At 45.9% G+C, this 14,950-nt stretch overlaps 1 protein-coding gene across 4 annotated transcripts in view; it reads left to right on the top strand.

Annotated features, from left to right (window-relative positions):
- The window catches only part of LOC310889063 (unconventional myosin-Vb-like), an 85,406-nt gene that overhangs the window by 42,072 nt on the left and 28,384 nt on the right, over positions 1 to 14,950 (top strand). For all 4 annotated transcript variants that reach the window (XM_083816060.1, XM_083816063.1, XM_083816061.1 and 1 more), the window contains 5 exons: positions 1,548 to 1,634; positions 8,101 to 8,212; positions 9,078 to 9,289; positions 11,859 to 12,015; positions 14,215 to 14,454. In XM_083816060.1, coding sequence (XP_083672186.1) covers positions 1,548 to 1,634; positions 8,101 to 8,212; positions 9,078 to 9,289; positions 11,859 to 12,015; positions 14,215 to 14,454 — 808 coding nt within the window. The remainder of the gene's footprint in view (positions 1 to 1,547; positions 1,635 to 8,100; positions 8,213 to 9,077; positions 9,290 to 11,858; positions 12,016 to 14,214; positions 14,455 to 14,950) is intronic.

Below are 14,950 nucleotides of genomic sequence, written 5' to 3'. Positions count from 1 at the left end.
CCATTTATGAGCCAGAACATAGTGCTGCAGGTATCTTATCCTCGGGGATTTTCTCCCTCCTCACCCATCATGGATTGTTTTATTGATGTTGTGATCTGGGGATGATTGCTCTTGGTGCCACCAGCTCGAGGAATTTGCATCCTTAGCATGACTTGAATAAAACCGTCTGTTCGTACGTAAAACTCATGCCTGGAAAAATCTGCCAAATACTGGGATGGCTGTGAAGGACTCTGCATTTCATAGGCACTTGTGCTGAAAAATACACGGTGCCAGGAAGAATTAGTGAAATGAAGCATCAGCGTCGCTGCACTGAGCTAGCATTGCAGTGGTATCTTGTAGCATGCAGAGCACTTGGTGTTACATGTTCATTATTCAGTGAAAAAAGGTAGACCTTCTTATCTTGCTAAAACACAACATGTTTCAGCAATGGGAACGTTACATTTTATTTCTAAAATGAGATAATTGAGCCTGGAGAAGAGAATGAACGCACCTAACAGCAGCCTGCCAGTACCTACAGGAGGGTGCCAGGTTTGTGGTAGAAGGACAGGAGGGAATGGCCACAAATTGAAACAAGAGGTTGAGACTGGAGGTTTAGAAAAAAAATTCTTGCTCGTGCAACCTCTGTCCTTAGAAGTTTCCAGTCCTTGCCTGGATAAATCCCTAAGCAACCCCGTTTCTGATCCTCACCTTCCTTCTGGAAACCCAATGCAGCTCTGGGGATCTGCATCGTGTGAGTCTGAGCTTGTTCCAATGACCCCATCCAAGGTCCAATGTCTCGACGTGGAGATCTGGGGCCTCTTGCTGCATTTGGTGCCATGGGTGGAGGTAGGGAGAAGGGATGGGAGATGCTGACACCTGTGTGCAAAGATAAACAGCTCTGAAAGTGGGTTCGTGACAGGAACCAGAGTGCTGCCCAAGTATTTGTGAGCTCCATCAGCTGGAAGTGCAAAGTTCATCAGCACAAATTGCTGATGGAAGTGAGATCCAGCAGTGAGGGTTGGTGCCTGCTGAAGAGTGCAGACAGCTGAGAGCCAAAATATCTTGAATTTTCACATGACCCCTACCAAAGCTCCTAGTTTAGAACATCAAAATCACTCTTCTTGGAAAACTTAATGGTCTCCAAACCTGTGGGACCTGTTAACTACTTGGTTTTGGTATGGAATTTAATATATCAGATTTATTTTAGAGTTGAATTGGATTTCTTTCTGGAAATATCTCATTGTCCTTATAGCAAAAGCTATCCACAGATATATGGTTTTCTTCAGCCCCTACACCAAGGACGAGAGCAGAGCTTTCTTCCACAAATTGGAAACTAATTTATGTCCTCTAAAGAGTCGCTCTCAAGCTGATTGAGGCAATAGTAAGTTTTTTCTCACAGCATAATGCACCAGTGGGTTATAAAGGACTGAATTCCCTAACGCGCACCGTGTGTAACGGCGGGCTCAAAATTTGATACATTGCAAAGGATTTCACCATTTACGTTGTTGTGATTGATGACGTGGGTTGCCTTCTCACCGTGCTCCTCTCCGTCCTTCGTATCGTTGCAGGTTTGACGCAAAGAGAGCGGTGCAGCAGCTGAGAGCTTGCGGCGTGCTGGAGACCATCCGCATCAGCGCAGCTGGCTTCCCCTCCAGGTACTGTGCTGGGGTTTCGGCGTGGTGCTGAGCCGCTGGAGTGCTTTGCTCAGCAAGTTTGTTATCTGGGGGAAGGGAGCAGAAAACATCTGCAGGACAAATGGTTTAATTACAGCAAAGCAGCAGTAACGGCTCTACGTCTTCTGCATTTGGCTCACTGGGAAGCAAGTGTTGCCCTAAAGGACTCCCCCTGAAGCACCCTATACAAAAGCTCCTTGACCTCCAGGGCCTTTAGAGTTTGCTTCTTTATTATTTATTTTTTTTCTCTGGCTTCAGGTATTTGCTACAGTAGTCATTTCATCCAAAAAAAATAAAAAAAAATTGACTAGACTTGCAGAGAAGAAAAATAAGGGTTGTCAATTATTATTGCAGGGTTTCACAAAGCACGTCCAAAGGATATTGGGCTTTAAAGTCTTGCATCTTAAAAAAGAAAGGTTATGGGAAGTGTGGCTCTCGCTGGCTGTTATGCGAAATTCGAGAGAGGTTTTTAGGGCCTAATAAATCAGAAAACATAAACTGTAAATAATGTCTGAAAACGACAAGGGCAAATAATTCTAAAAACGCGTCAATAGCACTTTAGTGCCGAGCAGCTTTGTGTTAATGTCAGCATAGCCATCAGCCTTTTTTGTGTGGAACAAAGGAGTTATAAAATACGCCCGGCAAGGAGTCGGCTAGGCGTGATGGTGAGTGCCACCAGAAACTCCCCCCCCCAAGATTTGGGAAGGAGCATGACGACTGCCTCCCGTCTCCCGCAGTGTCACAGCCATGGGCATCATCTCTTGAGGATCATCTCTTGAGCCCTGAAATCCTCAAGGTGTTAGTGGAAGTTGCTGTTAATTTATGCGATCCTAAATTATGTGATCCCTGAGCCGCTGTTGGTTTTTTATTCCCTCCTTTGTTAAAGTAGCTGTGGGGCCAAATCTGGCTGTCTGTCCTCTTGTGGTGAAAGCCCCAAGACTGCTGTGGCTTATTTTAGAAGAGGCCACGAAGGCAGTTTTATGTCTTTAGGTTTAATTTTCCCGACGACTAATAGCATTTCTCCATCTCTGCCACGAAACTCCGTGTAGCTCAGACCCTATAGTGCTAAAATCCACGTGTGGTTAGTAATTGGAGAGGGCAAAAGGAGAAAACAGCAGCACCTGGAGACCAGCCAAGGTCTATTTACGACAAATACTTGACCAGTGTGAAGAAAAATTCAAAAGGGACCTTCAGTGTGAGCTGCTTGCGTGCTTTTGAGTCCGCTTGTATGATTTTGGCCATGGGGTGTTTTTTTTCCCAGGACACTAAGAGTACAAAACTCTTCCATCACTGCAACTTGTCAGTTGTTGTTCTGTCTCCAGGGGAAAAAAAAAAAAAAAAAAAGGTGCAAATAGCTATTTCAGCCTTTCGGAGTGACCTTCTCAAGATCAGTGTTTGGGTTGCCTCAAGGAAAGATTTTTCTTTGTTTCAGTGTTTCTGCAACATAATCGTACATGGAAACATCTCTACACTAAATAAGATACTCACTTTGGGTTCTAGTAATTGTTTGCTCATCAAATTCCAGCCTTGAAAAGCCAGAGCCAGGAGTTTGTACATTGAAAAGTTGGTCTGTGAAGGCTATAAATTTAGATCTCTTAAAATAATCCTGCCAAACTTGAAATCTTTGTGAGATTTTCTTTCACTTAAGTGTCAGTAATTTACTTTCAGAGCAAGAGAGGTTTTTTTTAATGAAGTTTTATTAGAGAAACGGGAGAAAATGTTAATTTTTTGTCGTGTAGTATTTACATCCAAGTGACAGGAGTGACTTCTGAGATCGATGTGGCTTTGGGTTGGAGATCTCTGGACAAAGCCACCTTCTGCAATTACTTCACACTTCTCCATCACTGTTATTTATGGGTTGAAGGACTGAATGTTCTGAGGCTTCAGTCATCTTTTACCCGGTCCCTTTGAGAAAAACAAAACCAAAAAATATTTTAATACGGTTTTTAGCGTTCTTCAACCCACATGAGATGTGACAGACTTCCACTGAAAAGCGGAGCCTCGTGCTCTCCACTTCGGGTACGCCTGGCTTTCTTTTCTCATTTCCACGGTGCGCTGCATTCGGCAGCTATCTCAAGTAAATTGAAAATGTATTATTTGGCTTGAAATGTTACGCAGCAGTTAAGAAACGCATTTGTTAGCATGTAGAGATACAACGCTGATGAATGGACTGTCTTAGATGCGTAGATAGTCTATCCATCATCATCTTCCAGGGGCAAAGCATGGAAGATGTCTCTAGTATAAGCCATTTGTCTTTTTTTTGTAGAAACTAGCTACATAAAGATTAGTTTATAGAAAATGAATTGGTGCAGATCTCCATTAATAGCAAAATACTCCTTTAAACGTGTTTTTCACTTGGATATTAGCAGAACTCCAAATCTTCCTGCTGGTTCCTCTGGTTTCTGGTCAGTGCTACAAAAAGAGCAGTCGCTTTGAATAACGTTATCATTGCAGCCTCTCGGAGATGCCGTTATCGGACTCGTTATGTAGGATATTTATTGCTCAAGGATTCCTGGTGCTTGGCTGCTTCCTTTGGTCGCTGGAGCTGCCTGTCAGATGCTGTGTCTTTGTAAGAGCTCGGTAGGAAATCACGGCTGCTAAACTCTGCAAACCAAACATTAAACATCCATAATTGGAATGTTTCATGGGCGTCCTTGTACACAAGATCATTTTTTTTTAAATAATGTGCCTTTAGCCACTTTACAGTCTTTTCAGGGAAACAAATCCCATAAATGACTTTGGCTCCCAGCAGTTCTGTTTGCCCACTCCCCCCACTCCCAACAAAGGTAATATCTATAGTGTTTTTCTTCCTTGTTCTGCTCTTTGAACATTTTCCAGATAATTTCAAACAATGCCAGCCTGCATGCTTTAGAGCTAATTGAAAGGCAAATCTATTCTGCTGCAGTAAACAAGGCAAGAGAAATTTTGTCCCTGCATCAGTTTCCAAAATAATTTCGTGTCCAGTCTTGACTCAAATATTCCACCCACGTGCCCCCAAACAGTCTTCAGTTCCTACAGAAAGTTAGATATCGGCCGCCTCCTGTGCTGCTTCCAATATTGACCCCTTCAGCACCTCTGCTCCCAGGAACAGCCCATTCACTTTGCACCCCCTTGAAATTCACTGTAAAGCTTCCAAGTCTCATTCTTCAAGCCATGGATACAGGAATTAATTTGGGGCTTGCATTCTGGCTTATTTCATCTGTTTAATTCCAAAACGTTGCTGGGCTTGTTGACCAAGGCTCCAGCTCCTGGCTAAGCCAAACAGCCTACTTGCTGCTCGAGCCCCAAAGAGGTTTTTTTTTTTTTTGCAGGCTTAAGTTATTTTCCTGTGTCCTTCCATTCCTTTTAATGCCTCTTCCTTTAGTGAGCCGTGCTAACATCAAAGCAAAATTCTGATATTTGAGGCTGGTTGTGCTTAATCTTAGCTCCAAGATCATCTCCTTGGGAAAATTTGTGTAGTGCCTGTTGAGTCCTTTGTGCCTCCTTCTCTCGCTTTCTCAGTTACGCAGGCGCAAAATTCCTCCTGGGTACAGCTCTTCACCCTCACCTCCTGTAACTTCATAGGTTTAAGGAATTATGTTTATTTAGTGCCTTAGTGATGTCCAGCTCCTAGCAGTGAGGTGTGCTAGGTGTGGGGCAGCATCCTGGAAACCCAAGGGGTGGTTTTAATTTAACCTGATAATAAATTGAACTGAGATATCTTCCTATAATCTCCCTGACCTGTTAAACCGTGGGGTAGCAGGGCACATCATTTGTCTGGTGCTGGTAAGCACTTTGTGGTCTATCAGGAGGAAAACGTTTCCCTTTTTTTTTCCTTTTTTTCCTAATGAAGGTGTATATCATAGATATACCATGTATGATATACCATGCGTCATGAGGTTCATCATCCACCTGTGATGTATATCATAGGTATATGGTGAACCTTTAAAGAAGAGGAGGGAAAAAAACAATCAACATGTAAAAATATGTGCAGAAGACCATGGAAAAAGTCCTCGTCAGCCAAAGCAGCAAGTTTCAGTATTTCTGCACAAGAGGAACCTCTCATGTAGGATTGGGGGATCATGTTCGTTTTTCTTGAAGCACGTAGTTGTAAGGTAATTTTATGCCGCTTTGAAGCAGAAGTGGTTTAACCAGCCATGTTGCATTGAACCCAAGTGCTTTAATTGTTCCTTTCCATGGGGAGAGCCTGAACCAGCACCTGTGAACCTCTGCAGATTTTCTCTGCTTGTTAACTGGGACTGCAGATACCGTGGTGCAGCTCCTGATGGACCGCCTGAGCCCAGCATGACGGCTTTTCCCTTGCTATTCGGTGGACAATAATAAAAATGATGTGGACTCAGGACTGTCGCCTCCTGTTAAATCGGCTGGGATGGCAGGAGCAGCCTCGCTGCAGCAAGAGAGAAGCAGTGTTACACCACGGAGGCACGACGTGTGGCAGCAAACCCCTGGGACGTGTGGCTGGGGTGAGGTGGAGCACCGCAGGATGCTACCAGCCAATCTTAAAAAGTGAGGCATGGTACCTATGCTGCAGATGGACTTGGATGGAAAGGAGTGGAAAATCGGTTTTTACCACCACGTGAAGTGAGAGTGACAAGCTCTGAAGACAGATCCTCTCTACAGCGAGTTATGAACTGGCTTTAAGGAATTTCTGCAGGTTATCTGAGTTTGGGTTGAAAGCAGCTGTGGGATCTCGGTCTCAGTAGGGGAAGATGATGGATTTTGCTGCTTTCTGCCCGGCTTGGACCCATGCCCTCAGCTACGTGTGTGGCCTCTTCTCCATCTGCTCTTTGCTGCAGGAGCCCGGGTGGCACCCACCAGACGACTTCTTCCTCCAAATCTTCCTTCAAATAGCAGCAATAATTAATATTATTTACAGCAGCCCCTAAACGGACCCTGGCAGGTTATTGGGAATAATCCATCCCCTCTTCTCCCACCGAGCTGCCCCACCTGCGGGACATCTCCAGCGCCACATTTATGGTATTTGCGTGAAGCAAAAGGATTAAGGTGCAGGTATGAGATGGGAAACATCATTATAAAAGAAAGACTTCCAGAAAGCAAAGAAAAAACAAATTTAAGCTTGAACCCTACATAACACAAACCTATAGACTTTGTCTTCAGTTGTGTTTCACCTCGCCCTATACCAGAAGTCTTATTTGTGGGTTACGGTTCTCTGTACCCAGTACTCGCCCTCATTTGGGGGCTGGCCCATGCAGAATAGGGTGAAACCTCCAAATCTGGCTATGCCAGAGCTCCCCAGAGCACTCTGAGCCTGGGAAGTCCTCCTTTTTCTGACACTCGTCACAACTCCCCTCTTACTCCTGTCTCTTACCTTGTGCTTTAGGTACGATACGAAGGACTCTAGTTTCTTGCTGTTCCCATGTTCTTCGCAAATGGCTTTTTTTGCAGTGTCTCCGTGCAGGAAATTCATTGTTTTTATCAGTCTGGCTTTCCTTCCCTGCTAAATTTTCTGGACAGATGTGAAACTACTGGTCCTGTGTTTTGAAATATGTGTTGTATTCCCCCCTCTCTCAATCCCTAGAATATTTTATTTTGGTGAAATGGGAAAAAAAAAAAAGTAAATTAGGTGTAATAACCCCCAAACAAATGCATAGACAGGGCTGCTGGGCTGAGGAGGAGATGTTTCTGTGTATTCTTCTCATTTTGGTACTGCTGTTCGTGGCCATGAGGGTGAGGTTCAGGCACACGAGTGGTTTCGTTGAGTGAGGGCACAAATCAAGATCTCTGCAGTTCTCTCCCATCTTCTTTCAACGTTCATTTGCATATTATTTTTTTGGAAATAACCATGGCTGTACTTGGCAGGGCTGGCAACACCTAGCGTTTTAATTAAAAACTCGGGTTTTGAGGGGTCCATAACTCACTGCGTTCATTTGGAGGAGGCTGAAACTTGGCAGACGCTGAGCCAATTTCAGGATCCAGTCTGCAGGCTCTAAATCTAACGGTGATGGCAGGAGATGATAGCTCCTCGCAGTAAGGTACAGTGCTCTAATTCCTTCGATTAGTGTTGGGTGCTTGGAGACTTTCCGGTGACAGCAAAGCATCTTCAAAGTATCTGCTTTGTGTCTTCAGAGTCCAAAGATTTCACGTTTGTTTTAACGTGGCGTTCCTGCTCCAGGCTGGAAGGGCGCCGATAAGGGTGCTTGGGGAGAGCCAACACTGGGGTCAGGTTTTGGGGTGATGGGGACAGATCCCTCAGTACCCAGGGCGCGTTTTAACCACGTTTAAACTGATCTGATGTTGGGACAAAGTGAGGGAAAAGCTCGTAATTTTGACTGTGGCAGAGGGTTGTTTCAGATGTTTGCATGGAGCCTCTTTTCTTTTTCCAGTGCTAATTCCTTGGGGTTGTATATGAGTTTCAACTCCAAATGCTTTATTTTTTAGGAAACAATGCCTGTCACACAGACTGATCCTGTCTATCTTTTGCTTTCAGGTGGACCTATCACGACTTTTTCAATAGGTATCGTGTTCTTATGAAGAAGAGAGACCTCTCAAAGAATGACAAGAAGCAGATCTGTCAGACCCTGCTGGAAGACCTCATTAAGGTGAGCTGGGACCGAGTCTTTAGCAGCAATTTTTACAGCACAGAAGCTCGTGGCTTTGGTATTTCTGGGCTAGTGGAGTCCAGAGTCTGCCATGACGGCCAGTTGTTCATGTACAATCTCCAGAAATCTCATCCCCCAACCTCTCCTCCCGTATGTGGCTAGCCACGCAATAACTTCTTTGTCTTGATGTATGGGAGACTCCTAATAACCACTTAGATGTTGAAAAAAAAAAAATAATTATGAATTGGAACCTTTTCACTTTACATATTTAAGCAAATAAGTTTCCGTCACGTCTCCCCAGCACCTTACTACTCAGACTCATGTGCATTATTTTAAATTGCAAATGTGCAGACTGCTGAGGAGCCCAAAATGTGCGCAGAATCTTTGGCGGGTTGTAATTTTTCACCCCTGCTCTCCTCATAGGATTTTGAGGAATTTACTCACTTGGGTTCCTCTCTGCAGAGGTTGTTCGCCTTACGCACCGGGTGTTTGGCTTCTCAGCTGTGGAGTCATTTGCAGTGTGTGCAGAATTTTGCAGATTTAAGGCCTAATCTTTTCTGTAAAATAAACCTTTTCTTGAAGTCTCCTGGACTTGCCTTGCTGTGTAAATAAATGCATTCAAAATTCGTGGAACTCAAGGCTGAATCCTAGTGTTTCATTCCCCAGTGGGTTTGTGGAAGTTGAAGTCATTTGGAGTCTAATATTATGTTTGTTACCCAACTTAGAAGAGACGTTAGCTGATAAATTTGACTCAAAATTTTGTAATCTGTATCTAATGAGCAAGATAGACTAAAAAAGAAGAAGAAAAAAAACAAGAATAATGTTTGCCTTAATTAAATTTAGTTTCCTTTATGCTTTTGAAAAGGATCCAGACAAGTTCCAGTTTGGACGTACCAAGATCTTTTTCCGTGCAGGCCAGGTGGCATATCTGGAGAAACTGCGAGCGGATAAGTTCAGAGCTGCCACCATCATGATTCAGAAGACGGTGCGGGGCTGGCTGCAGAGGATCAAGTACCAAAGGCTGAGACGGGCTGCAATAGTGATCCAGCGCTACACGCGTGGGCACCTGGCGCGGAGGTGGGTCCGAGGAAGCCCTCCAGGGAAGGGCTGGCTGGGAGGTCATCTTAAAACATTTCTGGGCACTCGTGTTCTCAGTACGTTCTGTCTTGCAGCCCTTAAAAATTGGAGGTTTTGGATGAGAAACACGCAAATGCTCTGCGTGGGGGGCTTCCTTTCAGCCCTTGTAGTAAGAAGCGTTTTGTTCACGGAGGTACCACTGTGGTGAAAGCTGCCGTGCTGAATTCACGCTCCTGGCCTCCCTCTCCAGCCTTATTAGAGGCCAGTGATCAAAGTTCCCTGCCTCCAACTGTATTAATTTGATTTCTGGGTGCTGGGCCAGGTTAATAGCGTAGGCAGCTGGGTTATAATTGGATGACTAAAGCACTCTGAGATATTTAGGTGCGAGTGCTTCACAGAACTAATATTTTTCTGGAACTACCGCTGGCAAACGGCGTTTGGACCGGGTAGCGAGCACTTCACTAATTGGTATGCGCTCGTCTTCTGCAGGGACCGGGTTTGTGCCTCCTTGGTATCCAAGGGGAGTTCTCAGAATTGATTTACTGTATTCTTCGTAATGAGAAAAATCACTCCAAATCACTGGCAATGGGGCTATTTACAGTACGGAATGATAGAGCTGAAAGTTTAACTCCCTGCGTGCAGGAATCCCAGGCGTCCTAGTGCTGGCAGCTCGCTGGGTTTCTGTAAATAACGCTGCGTTGGAGAGTACGGCTGATTGTGAATGTGGGGTGGGTGTGAGGAGGCGGTAAAGCCCTTTGATAGCATCCCAACACATGGGTCACTGTGCATCCGTGCCCCTCGTTCACATCAAGCACTGCTCTTCTCCCACATCCAGACCAGCACTTTGCAGATAGGAACAAGGAGATTCGATTCAGGGAATGGGTTGGGTTGGAAGGGACCTTAAAGGTCATCTAATTCCTGTTCCTGCAGTGGGCAGGGACACCTCCCATGTGCTCAGATTTGGGTCCTTGGAGCTTCATTTCCATTCTTGATTGTTTTCTGTTAAGAGAAATCAGTTAACAGAAGAGCTTACGTGTTCCTTCCAAGGGTTTCCTATAAGTCACTCTGTATTTTGGAAGAACATCAGAGATGCCATTTAAATTTGTTCTATTATTTGTGCTTGTGAAAAGGGATTGGAGAATCCGGGGATGAGAAGGTCTCAAACGAGCAAAGCTGGGCAGTTTTGGTGACCTTTATTTAGAGCTGAGCAGAGATGTTTCTTGTCCCTAAAAGTCCGTGTGCTTGTCCAGGCTGCAGGACCCTCTTGTGCATCTGACAGCTCACTTGAAGTTAAAGCAAATGAGTCCTGAGCAGTAAGAGAAAGGTTGACAAAAAGGGGAGTTGGTGAGGAACTGTAGCCTCTCTGGTGGGCTCTACATGCACATATGGGGTGTTACAGACTTGAACTCCATATTTGCCTTGGCATCAGCCAGCCATCCCTCTTGGCAAGGGAGGGAGGAATCCCTGGTGAGGTGCCTCCCGGTGAGAAGGGTGCAAAATCCCTTCGAATGTGGGGTGGCAAGAGTGCCAACAAGAGCCCCCACTCATGGTTTGAACCATCTGCAGGTGTACAGAGGAAATAAGTCCAGAATTGGTTCTTTTAGCATTCATGACTTTGGATGCAGCCTGCTGTTCCCCACTAATATTTTCCTGGACTTTTTCTGCTGCGTTGTTTCTCCAACATGGCTAATCAGTTTGTTTCATAGAGAAGAATGCCATTGGGATAACTTCTTTCTCCTCTGCTTGGAAGCAGACCATTCCGCCTCCACATCAGCAAGCTCTGGTTCAGTGGGTCCTAATGAGAAACCATCTCGAAGAAGGATATATGGCCGATCTGATACGGCTCTTTTAGGTTTGCAAGGCATTTTACAAAATGCAAAAGTGGCTCAAATACCTATAAAATCCTTCATGCTGAGAGCAATAAATGAATCATAAATTCGGCAAAACAAGCTAATTATCAGATTAAATGGAGGTTTTATGGGCGTTTATTAACCTGTGTAACAGCGAATTGAACACGAATTCAGTCGGAGAATGGGAGCAGCACGTCGCGGAGCTGACCACATCCCTCATTATTTACTCTGTATGAATTGCTTGGGGTTCTGCTCATGAATGTTGCCAAACCAGTGCACACCGGTTTAAATGTCAGATCAATTTGCTGCAGTTTTCCTGGAGCTGGTAGATACCCAGCGCAACACTCGTGTTTTATGGTTCCGGAAGTGGTGGAGGCAACCTGGGCGTCGATTGGCTTGAGTATTTCATGCAGAGAGTTCAAACCTAAGGGAAAAGCTGGAAAATGTTTGTTTTTAATGCTGTTGAGGAATAACGAGGTGTGTGATTTCTGGTTCGAGTGCTCCCAGGAGCCGTGAACGTTGTCTGATTGCATACGAGTTCCCGTTATCCTAACGGAGACATGCTATCAGCTTCTCTTTTCTTAGCCTTACTGCTGGGATGGTCTCTCTCCAAGCTACTTTGGGACAAAAGGTCTTTCTCACCATAAGGTTTAATACTTTTGTGACAACAATATGGGGAGTTTTAGTCTTATTCCTAACCTTTTCCCCATGCTTTGCAGACTTGCGGAGCACCTGAGGAGGACGAGAGCTGCTATCACCTTGCAGAAGCAATACCGAATGCTGCGCATCCACCGAGCTTTCCAGAGGGTCCGCAAGGCGACCATCACCATCCAGGCTTTCGCTCGGGGCATGTTTGTCAGGAGGATTTATCGCCAGGTAGGACTCCGCAGACTGGCTTTGCATTAGAAACGAGTAGGAAAATCCTTTGTATTTGCCTCCACGGCATAGCACAGCGATTCATTTACAGGGGACGTTTTGATGTTTTAATAAGCCGACCGCCTCAGGTGTTTCTGGAGCGCACACATTGATGGCAAGCACTGCCATTTAAAGCTGCGCAAGCAAAAAATGATTTTGGCAGCGGCACCTCCGAGGAGAAGCTAAATGAAGTTAGTCACACAAATGCCAGAAGGCATTGTGGAAATCTGGAAATGTCATTTGATCCAACCCGTGCTCGGCAAAAACTTCCCTGTCAAGCAGAAGTTGTGTCGGAGCCATGCTGCAGGTGCCTTTTCCAGTACGGCAGGAAGACTGGTGGGGTCTGTCATTGAAAGTGACAAGTCGTTTATCGACAGAAATCTCTTTAATCGTTTCTCTTCATTAGCTTCCCGCATTTAGCCAGGAGCTGGAAGCACAGCAGTAGAGGTTTGATGACAGTCGGTGTTACCGTGACAGACCATCGCTGTGCAGAAACTGAGAACGGCTTTGGGAAATCCTCTGCCCACTCTTCAGATCCAGCTTTACGTTGGTAGTCACCGAGTCTTGTTATGCCTCATTGGGTGGTCACGGGGATGCTTGAAATCAGAGGCCAGGAGGGGAGAGCCTGCTCCTGGAGATGATGGGGTTACCTGGACACCTGGTGACCCACATCAGGGATGTCCTCCAAAACAGAGCAGTTGGGGTGCTGGCGATCAGAAATTTGTGCTGCCGTTGCTTTTTCAGCATCTCTTTTTCAAATCAGAAGCCTCTGCAGGGGAGGCAGCTGTTCCAGCTCTTAAAAAATTGTCTGGGATTCAAGACAACCCAAAATTTTAACATGGTGTAGAAGCTGGCTGATGGTCAGGCGTCTCAAACCTGAGCATCCTTCACCTCCGGAGCACCTGGATAGAGGTGCTGGTTCAGGTGGGTGCCTGGCAGCAGATGCAGAGCTGCAGGTGTTGCTCCCTGGAGTCAGGACAAGCCCAGTGCCTACAAAATCTTTGCCGTCAGGCTGGCGGAGGTCCCCAGGTAAATGCACTTGGGTGTTTTCTGCCTTTTGGGCCACCCCCAGGTAGCTCCATCTGTAAGAGCGCCAAGTTTGGAGACATAAAATCTCATTTCAGAGCAACTCCTGCTGCATCCTAAATTCGCACAATCCCTTTATTCTAATTTAAAATTTTCTAACGCAGACAAAGTCTTAAGGTGAAACAAAAGATTTGTAAGAAGAAGCTGATGTGGTACCTTTTATGATGCAACTTATCCCAAACTACTAACAGCAAGGTGTCTCATAATCTCGAAATTCTCCTGATATTTCTTTCCTCGTAATACTGCAGTATAAATCAACAGGAGAAAGTTATTAACGTGCTGTTGTCTCTCTAAAATATTAGCCTTCCGTTTGAGGGAGGAGAGTTGAACAGCCACCTACTGAAAAAGCTGCTGTAAAATTTTGCAGAGAAATACAATGCACAAGTGCCAGAAATCTCACAAAACCCGGTGCAAGTTTCTAGAAATCAAATCATGCAAGAACGCTGGCTGCAGACCAAAATGAAAGGTCCCCGGGGTTTTGCTTGAAGGTTATCCGCGTGATGAGAAAACCACCAGGGCAGCATTTATCTGCAGCAGAAATTATTTTAATGCAGAGATGGAACTCATAAAATATCACAACCTGTTCTGGTGTGAGTTATAGCTGATGATGAAGGTATGGTATGCTTATTGCTACATTGGTGCCTAGTAATGGCTAGGTGATTTGCTAGCTATGGGTCCTGTGGATCTGTGCACTATTTCTAGGTGGTCCGTGAAGTATGTGAGCACAGATGTCCCCTAGTCACCAACCAGGATCCTATATACCCTCTTGTTTCAAGGCCAAGTGGGTCTTGACTCATTCAAGCAGGGTGGCTTCTAAGAGAGGACTCGGTGTCTGTGGAAATCCTGTAGGACAGGGAATTGAAGTATTCCTTCCTGGTATAAAGGAGAATGCAAAATAAAAGCCACTGTCTCCAGCCATCACCTTCAGCACCTACCGGGATGCTCCTACTTGGAGGGAAAATCCTTTTGAAGGAATTTGGGAAGTGTTGGGTGCCACGCCGCAGCCAGACAAGGACCGCTGCGACCTTGTGGGTGCCTTTTCTCCCCTGATTTCTCGTTGCCTGTGTTTTCAAGGTCCTCGCGGAGCACAAAGCCACCATCCTCCAGAAGTACGCCCGCGGCTGGCTGGCCCGCACCCGCTTCCGACGGATCAGAGGTGCCACCATCGTCCTGCAGTGCTACTACCGGCGCAGGAAGGCCAGGCAGCAGCTGAAGGCGCTGAAGATCGAGGCCCGCTCGGCGCAGCACCTGAAGAAGCTCAACATTGGCATGGAGAACAAAGTGGTCCAGCTTCAGAGGAAGATTGACGAGCAGGTACGTCCCGAGCCGCGCTGGGGCAGGTGCGGGCCTGCTTCCTCTTTGCGCCTCCGTTGTCCGTTTCTGGGATGGATTTTGTCTTCCCGCAAGGTCTGGGGAGGACAACGTGCCGGTAGCAGCCTTCTCCTGCTGCTGGCCAGATATTTGTAGGGGTGGGGTGCCACCATGGATGCCACTTGGCTCTTGGGTCTCCATTTCACGTCTGATGAGCACGCTCAGTAAGCTGCACAAGTTGTGTGATAAGGGTTGTGCGAGCTGCCCAGAAGGAAGATAAAATCAGGAAACTTGGAAAACTGTTGCTTGAAACTCCAAGCCAGCAGCTTGGAAACACGCTGGACAATTAGGATGTGTCAGGAACCCACACACATCACGCTCAGTTTCCTTGCAGCCTTAAATCTCTCCCATCCCCGTATGAAGGAGAGGTCCTGCGATGAAGAAGATGAAAAATGACTGTGCGTTGGCTGGGATACTGCAGAGTCAGGCCACTTGGGGA

This window comes from Anser anser (assembly GCF_964211835.1).
Source record: "Anser anser genome assembly, chromosome: Z".
Classification (NCBI taxonomy): Eukaryota; Metazoa; Chordata; class Aves; order Anseriformes; family Anatidae; genus Anser; species Anser anser.
Note: the sequence above shows the minus strand (reverse complement) of the source record. Positions and strands in the feature narration are given on the sequence as shown.